General features: G+C 42.5%; 1 protein-coding gene across 2 annotated transcripts in view; it reads right to left on the bottom strand.

The window, feature by feature from the left end:
• Positions 1-1,142: 1,142 nt before the first annotated feature.
• Positions 1,143-9,110, bottom strand: part of depdc4 (DEP domain containing 4) — a 29,985-nt gene continuing 22,017 nt past the window's right edge. Inside the window, exons 7-9 of one of the 2 annotated variants that reach the window (XM_052030398.1) lie at positions 7,155-7,280; positions 4,456-4,534; positions 1,143-2,234 (exon numbers count right to left, since the gene is read on the bottom strand). In XM_052030398.1, the coding sequence (XP_051886358.1) occupies positions 2,017-2,234; positions 4,456-4,534; positions 7,155-7,280 (423 nt within the window). In that variant the 3' untranslated portion in view covers positions 1,143-2,016. The remainder of the gene's footprint in view (positions 2,235-4,455; positions 4,535-7,154; positions 7,281-9,110) is intronic. The other variant, XM_052030399.1, reaches the window with a different exon arrangement.

Raw genomic sequence — 9,110 nt, 5'->3', positions numbered from 1 at the left:
CAGGGAGTTCCAGGATTGAGACCCAGCAGGGAAGAGGAGGCAATACATTTCCAAGTCAGGTTACTGTGTAAATAAGGCAAGGCCCTGCAGGTGGTGGTGTTCCCCTGCCCCTGCTGCCCTTGTCATTTTTGCAGTTAGAGGTTGCAGGTATGCAGTGCTATTGAAGTAGCCTTGGTAATTAACATTTTGTGTATTGCTCATTACTTAGGTGTTACAAGGTAATATTAAACCATACTGAGGAAATAACTCACATTTATGTAACATCTTATATCTCTCAACATGACTCAAAGCATTTTATATCCAGTAAATTATTTTTACACATTATTGTTGCTATACAGTTTTTAAAAAAGCAGCCATTTGGGCCTTGGGAATATCCAGTGAGATCAATAGCCATTTCTTCTGGTGAGAGGAGGGGGTTGAAGGAGGAACGTTAAACAGAATGTCGAGAACTCTTCACGGTCGATTGATGGGATCTTTACCATGCACCCTTTGCACAAAAGCAACAGACTCAGCACCACACTTGTGTCATCTCCAGTTATGTATTTTTAAGTTTACATTTAACTTGAGATGGTCATCAGAAATTTGACATGAATTGGGTGACACTGGACTCTTACAGTACAGTTCTTCAAACCAAAATCCACACGGTTTGGAATATATTACCATGGGTCATAGGTAATGGCCCCTAACCACTTGTTCCACATTGTTTACAGAAGTCTATTGCTGCTGGATCTGCAGAACTAACTGTGCTGCATCACAATTGAGATGACAGCAACTGAGTGAAGGACTCAAGCAAAGTTGGCGGATGGGGACAGAAGACAAAATAACACTTGTTTGAGGGAATGAGCAATGATAAATGAAACGTGGGGGGGGGGGGGGGTGTGCAGAAGTGGTGGAAATAGCTTCTCAAGCTAGTGGTGGCAAACTTGACTCAAAGGGCCCAACAATTGTAACAGTAGTCTTACAAGTTAGTTGGCCTTCATGTTTCCAAGGGGCCCACGATCTAATTTTTCATCATCCAAGTGGCAATGAGGAAAACCATGAAACAGACTGAAGGGAAGAAAAGCGACTCGGAGAAAATGACCAACATTCTACAATTTTACATCTGGCAAATTCAGCGGCATCTCCTGAATAAAAGGCTTTGACCAAAAGGCACACAGCTAGAACAACCGAAAGAAAATACTTAATTGGATTCATTTATTACATGACAGAAAACTAACTTTATTCCTGTTTTTCCTATTTGTACATTAATTATAAAAAGCAAATAGCTTTTTCCACAATTAATCTCCTATACAATTTTCTCTCAGTGTTTCATTGGTATATATTCTTAGTGCATTTAACAATCCAAATGCCCTTCAAAGTGAAAGTACAGCACATTGAGCCAACTTCTGTAGTCTACCTTCCGGTTAAGACTTTCCCAATTTAAACTTTTTCCACAGTTAAAGTGAAAAATAATACATCTAAAGCCCAGTGCAAGGGAACAACATCACTCACAGACTCCACTTTATCCAGAATCCACTGATGATTATCAGATCATTTTTCCCATTGCGCTGAAGTGTCTTTCACATTTCTGTGGTCCCACAAGAACTGTTCCAACAGGAGGAATGAGGGAATGATGATTTCACACTTCTGGGGGAGCCTCACCTGTGAGCTGTGCACCTTTAAGAAAGTTGAATTATTGCCCACAATCAATGGAGCCAGTGGACAAGGCTCTCCAGTAAGAAATTCAGATCACTGGCACAATATTTCAACCCTCAAAGTGAAGAGCACAATTTCTACAGCTGTAAAATCTTAGGGTCCAAATATATAATCAGTAGCATTATTCTCATTTTGTGCAAATTAAACAAAAAGAAAATGAAATGGTGAAAACTTAGATGTTAGCAGAGAAACAAACACATCAGAGTCATGAATGCCAAGTGGTCAGTCCTGTGCTATTGCTGTTACAATTCTATGATCAATGCAATCAAATTCAAGCAATCATTCAAATTGCTGCAAGTAGTTTAAGTTTGAGAAACCATCCTACTCATCTTCTACTTCTAAATGGCAGCTTGAAAAGTGGTGAAAAAACACAGAGGGATGGTGCTTCCGAAACTCCTGAAGCAGCCGGCTTCTTTCTTTCTCACACATGTTGTGGTTTTGACTGATGTCATAAATTAACTGTTGAAGTTGCTCTAAAGTGGTCTGATGCTTCTGCTCCTCAAACTCCTTCTGCGTTACCTGCTTGCAGAATGTAAAGCCTGTTACAAAGCAATGAAAATAATCATCAAGGATGGATGTGTTGGAGTGCCTTGCTCAAACCTGCTCTTGATCACATAGAAGTCATCCTAAACCAAAGATAAGCTATCTTTATTAGTCACATGTACATCAAAACACACAGTGAAATGCATCTTTTGCGCAGAGTGTTCTGGGGGCAGCCCGCGAGTGTCGCCACGCTTCCGGCGCCAACATAGCATGCCCACAACTTCCTAACCTGTACGTCTTTGGAATGTGGGAGGAAACCGGAGCACCCGGAGGAAACACACGCAGACACTGGGAGAACGTACAAACTCCTTACAGACAGCGGCCAGAATTGAACCCAGGTTGCTGATGCTGTAGCAGTGTTACGCTAACTGCTACATTATTACATGATTACTTTTGAAAAGTCATCTTAATACTTAAGCAAATTCAATGACCAATGTGCACAGATCAAGATTTGGGCAAATGATTGAAAGGTTGTTGAAATGTTGTTGAAAGGTTCACAGAATTATTGTTCCTCTGTCCAGCCTAAACAACCAATCCTTTGTCCTCAGACCAAGTCCCAAGCCTGGGAAAACAGCTTGGTTCAATCCTCCCCAAATCTAATGAAGGAATTTTACACAAGGGCCATCATACAGGAAGAGCCAAGAAAAACACCAAAAGATCAATAGTGACACTATTAATCAAAATTAACTGTTCAACCAATTTCTGTGATAAACTTCTGCAAAACAGAGCTATATACAAATTACTTAAGCTCAATTCTGAACTTTTAAACTAAACACAAAGTTTGGTGTCAGGTCATTTTGATGTACACTCCTTCCACAAGAAATTCCTGCCAATGTAAACCCATTTCTGATCTTTTCTAATAATTTACCTCCCAACCACTAGTATTTTTTAATTCTGTATTAGTGTTTTGTACCTTCTCAATCACAGAACATGCTGAACTTTCTAAGCAGGACAAGGCCACCAGTCCCTGGACAGCACTAAAGATGCCAACCTCAACTGTTAATCTTTCGTGTCACCATTTATAACCATGAAGCAGGTTCCCAGTGAGAGTGCTGCAGTGTCAGTAGCATCACCTTTCAGAAGAAATACTGAATCTTAGCACCTCAACTGCTGTTCCAATGGACACGAGGGATATTGTAGGACGTTCTCCCAGGCCAGGATAGTCCTGGCTAACACTCCACCCCAACACAACATGAGAAGTGGTAGTAGTAGATCAATCTGCCCTACCATGCAATAAGATCAAGGCTAATCTGACTGTTGGTCTCAATCCCACCTTCCTGTCCAATCTCTACAGCCCTCTCAATTCTCCTGCAATTCAGAAATCCATACCAATCAATATCATTTAACACAAAAAGCAGAAAGTGCTGGAAAAACTCAGGTCAGTCAGCATCTGTGAGAAGAGAAACAGTTAACCATTCAGGTCCAAGATCCTTCATGATTTTCATTTCCAACATTATTTAACCCTTCAGCCAATTGCTTCCCACATTTTCTTTTCGCAGGAAAGCTTGCTTTGAACAAATTTGTTGCTGGATTTACCAATACATTAATACAAATTAATTAGTTCTGAGGTGCTTTATAAACCAGAGAACACAAAAGATGCAACAGTAACACACTCCTCACGTTCCAGTAATATGCAGATAAAAGCTTCAAAGTTCTAAAATCCAGACTTTAGTCATGCATTTCCCTTTATTTTATTCCTCATTCTATCTACTTTAAGGAAGCAAAGAAAAGCTGGAAAACCTTGAGAACACGTACCACCAGGCTCAAGGACAGCTTCTATCCTGTGTTACCAGACTCTTAAACGGACCTCATACGATAACTCTTGATCTCCCAGTTTACCTCATTATGGACCTTGCAACTTATTTGTCTACCTGCACTGCACTTTCTCTGTAACTGTAACACTTTATTCTGCATTGTTTCCCCCCCCCCCTTTTTACTTCCTCAATGCAACTATGAAAGGAATGATCTGACTAGATGACACGCAAACAAAAGCTTTTCACTGTGTATCAGTACATGTGACAATAATAAACCAATTACCAAGTTTAAAACCTCAGCACATGCAAGAGCTCAGGATCTAACAGATAATGGATAATTCTGAATTGTCTATTTTGTGGGTATTCATAGAACATACTAATTCATGCCTGCTGGCAAAATGATTGTTATTGTGAAAGGAATGAAAGGATACTGTATGCTTTTTAGAGAGTATGAATAAGGTACCTGCAATAGCATTGGGATTCCTTCCTTCCTGAAGAGCAAGGAGCTTCTTCCTGACCATCTGAAGCAGAGAACTGGGAATCTAGTTAAAAAGAAAGATTTGCATTTATATTGAACCTTTACTGGTCTCAGGACATCCCAAAACACTCCATTCTGCTGAAAGAATAAACAGGGTCTTTGTTTAACCTCTTATCCATATGACCATCCTTCATAGAGTGAATCTTGCCTTTGGTACCACACTGGGAGTATCAGCCTACATTTATGTACTCAGGCCTCTGCAGAAGGATTCAAACCTGGAGCCCTCTGACTCACAAGATTGCTACCCACTAAGACACAACTGATGGAGACAACTCAAGATGCCAGAATCAGGAGCAACACACAACCTGCTGGAGGAACTCAGCAGGTCGAGGAGCATTTGTGGGGGAAGCAGAGGTGTGGGGTGGAATTGTTCATCTTTTGGGTTGAAACCCTGCATCAGGACTGAGAGTGGAGAGGGTAGATGGCCAGGAGAAAGAGGAGATAGGGAGTGGAGAGACTGGGGTCTAAGGTGATTGGTGGACATGGGGGGGGGGGGGGAAGAGAGAGAGAGAAGGGGGGGAATGGCGGAGGGGATGTTGAAGGATGATGGACAGATGTAGCCAGGTAGGGGAGGGGTGGAATTGGGAGACATGATAGATGTGGAGGCAGACAAAGAGAGGACGATGGAGACAGGAGGGGGTGTGGGGAAGGTGAAGGTGATGATTGAATTTAAAATGTAGAGGGTGAGAAAAGTTAAACTGCTGAAGTTAATGGAGGATGGGGAACAGGCCAAACCATAGAGTAGTCCGGTGGTGAGGAAGAATGAAGACCTCACCAGCAGTAAGACTGCAGCAGCAGGAGATGGGAAATGTTGGTGGTGGAAGTAACTGGACCTGACTACAACTGAAGCCCACACACAAAATGCTGGAGGAACTCAGCAGGTCAGGCAGTATTTATAGAGGGAAATGAAAAGTTGACATTTCGGGCCAAGACCCTTCATCAGGACTGGGACTGGAAAGAAAAAGGGCAGAAGCCAGAATAAAAGGGTGAGGGGAGGGGGAGGAGCATGAGGTGAGAGATAGGTGGGTGGGAGAAGTGGGAATGATGTGAGAAGCTGGGAGGTGATAGAGAGCCCCCTTTGTTCTCCCTTATCCTTCTGGCCCCAATACTTCTTTCCCCTCCCACACCTTCCAGTTCCCCACCACCTTCCCTTTATCCCATGGCCCACTGTCCTCTCCTGTCAGATTCCATCTTCAGCCCTTTGCCTCTTCCACCTATCACCTCCCAGCTTCTCACATCGTTCCCACTTCCCCCCTCACCTGGACTCACCTATCACCTGGCAGCTCGTGTTCCTCCCCCTCCTCCCACCCTTTCATTCCGGCTTCTGCCCTCTTCCTTTCCAGTCCTGAGGAAGGGTCTCGGCCCGAAACGTTGACTGTTTATTTCCCTCCATAGATGCTGCCTGACCCGCTGAGTTCCTCCAGCATTGTGTGCTGCTCCAGATTTCCAGGATCTGCGGTCTCTCTCATGTCTACGACAGAAGCCCAACGTGGTGTTCAATGTGCTACTGAAGCAGCCACAGTTGGGAATAACTTGGCCTTTTGGCTGGAAGGGTAAAGGATTGGAAGGAAGGGGAATGGAATAGAAGTAATTGGAACAACATGGGGATTGTACTGTAAGAAATAGAAGTATGGCAAAGCCTGCTCTGCAAATCAGTCGAATCATGCCTGATCTTTGACAGCAGCTCCACTTTCCCAAAGCAACAACAAGCAGGTTTCATGATCAACAGGACAAATCATGATTCAGATGATTTTTTTTTAATTCACTAACTGGCTCTTGAAGTGAGCAGATATAATTTAACCAAATTGCTGTGGGCATGAGATCTGAGACTGAACAAGGACAAGCCTGTCTACTTCCCTAGATTATAATTAATGAACCAGGAAGATTTTGTACAATCTGACAGTTTCATAGTCAGATTCTTGCTTTTTATTCAATTTGATTTCATTAATTGCATTTCAAATCCATGGTGGGACCCGAACTCCTGGCCTGTGAATCACAGATCTCTGGATAACGAGTCCACTATGTTCCTCGATATTGGAGCAGACAACTAGCCTGACAACAGATCTAGGGGTGGCTGGCCAGCTTCCCTTAGAAGTTAACTATCTGCCTGAAAATGAGGGACATCTGAAGAATCAGGTGAATCCTTAAAGTAATTTCAGAAGCATCAGAGTAAAGGTGGGAGGAGAAGCCAATGTTGGAGATGGTCTAGCTACAGCTGGAAAAAGTCAGGAAGGAACTGAGGCCACATATCACTGAAATGGATAATGGAAGAACTATGGTGTGGAAAACTCTTCAGGAAGGCTGAGAAGTAACTAGTTCAGCCACTGACAATGCATTTTTGGTGAAAATCTGAGGTTGGAACCAACTTGGCCTTGGTTGGCCCAGATGCTGTAATAATTCTGCCAAGTTTCAGTTTCAGAAAAATAATTCTGAAATTTCGGTGTCCACACCATAGATCATGTTCAACTCAGACTACAAGCAGGGTCCTCTTGCTTCCCAATGGCACAATAGTCCCACATCTTTCACGTAACTCTTGCAGCCAATTGTCAACATCAGGCAGAGAAGAATATCCTCTAAATATCTTTATTAAATGGGCCATCAACTTTTTTTCATCAAACGTATACCTTGAAGACCTCCGTGTGGTTATCCATGAGGAACATGGAGAGCTCCTCAGTCTGGGTCTTTGACAGAGACTTGTTTTGTACAATAGCTTTGGTAAATGTCCTCTTCACCACAGTCCTGTTGGTATTCTTTAAAAAAAAGATTGAGAGTGATAAAGCACAAGTGAAAAATAAGTCCACAAAAGGTACTGGTTTAGCCTTAACAGTACAATATTAAACATTGACTGACAATAAGAATATCTAGACACTGCAGCAATGCAGAACTGACAGAAGCAGCAAATTTGCATTTCTGCTCGACCAAAGTACTCCACAATGAAAGATATGACAATCTACAGCTGGAATGGCAACCAGTTTGTTCTCAGCAAGCTGCCACAAACAACCATGTATTAACAATCAAATTCTGCATTTAATGATATTCGTTGAGGGATAAATATTATAGGGGACACTTGGCAGAACATTTTGCCGTGATTGAATGGCAGAGTGGACTCAATGGGCTGATTGGCCTAATTTCTGCTCCTATGTCTTCTGGTCTTCTACTTTTCCTTAAAATAATGCTACCCTATTAAGTTACTGAATTAAATCATGATGAAGGGCTGAGGATTGTTCATCCTGGATATCAGGGAAGATATTCAGGGATTCAAAGAAATAAGGTGATCCAACATTGCTCAGAGGGAGGACCAGAGTAGATGTGCCATGCTGAGATCAAAACTGAGTTGCTGTCATATGTCAGCATAAATCTGTAAATAGGAACAACCACTCTTTCTCCATCAGCCACCTACGGAAAGCTAACGTCACCAAATTCCTTAAGGAATAATGTTACAGTGAGCATGTTCACCCAGTAATTATCTAAGATAACATTACATTTACATAAGAATTCTCTGTAATTAGCACATGCTGTTCTGCTTAAAGGCCTAGTGTAATGGTACAGTTTCCTTCTACACAGGGAAATGGTAACCTCAGCTTCATTTACAATACTATGTGAACTTTGTCGAACACTTCTTTAGACACAATGACTCGAAGTAATCGCATCTGGGCTATGTTTATCAGCGCATCTTAAGCAAAACGTTTGTCTCATGAACTACTTCCATTGAGGAGTTTTAACCTCAATGGAAGTCATTCATGTAGTCAAGTAGTTAAGACACAAGAGGTGTCTTGCCACTTCTACCTGCATTGTCCCACCCTAGCGGCACAGGTAATGCTGCTATCTAACAGCTCTAGCAACACAAGTTTGATTCTGACCTCCGGGTCTGACCATTGTGGAGTTTGCACATTCTCCCTTGTGACCGCATGGGTTTCCCTGGGGATTCCTGTTTCCCGTACATCGGTTACTACAAATTACCAATAACCTATTCTTCCTCATATCCCCTCCATCCCTTACCCTAAACCTATGCCCTCCGATTTTAGACACCTCTGCTATTTGGAAAAGCTTCCCACAGTCTACCTGATCCAATGCCCCTCATAATTCTGTACCCCTCTATCAGGTCCCTACTCAGCTTCCTGCTTCAAGAAAAACAAACTCAGATAGTTCAGTCTCTCCACATATCTGAAATATTCCATCCCTGGCAGCATCCTCATAAATCTCCTCTGTACCCTCTCCAAAGTAACCACATCTTTAAATGTAGTGACCAGACCGGCACACAATTCTCCAGCTATGACCAAAGCAAGGTTTTATAAAGCTTTCCGTGCCCTCCGTGCTCTTGTATTCTGTGCCCCAGTGAATGAAGGCAGGCATCCTGTATGTATTGCCACCTTATCCACCTTCAGGGATCTAATGGACTTGTACACCAAGGTCGCCCTATTTCTTAATTAGGGCCCTATTATGAAGCCCTAATGGAGCAGGCACATTGCAGGTCGGTTGGTGTGGATTTAATAGTCAAACATTCTATGCCATAGCAAAGGTAAACTCGTCTGAAAGCACCAATTTTGGCACAGATCCTTGCACTGCATTACCAAGTCATG

This window comes from Pristis pectinata, chromosome 15 (assembly GCF_009764475.1).
Source record: "Pristis pectinata isolate sPriPec2 chromosome 15, sPriPec2.1.pri, whole genome shotgun sequence".
NCBI lineage: Eukaryota > Metazoa > Chordata > Chondrichthyes > Rhinopristiformes > Pristidae > Pristis > Pristis pectinata.
The sequence above is the reverse complement of the archived record's forward strand: the minus strand, read 5'-3'. Positions and strand labels throughout refer to the sequence as shown.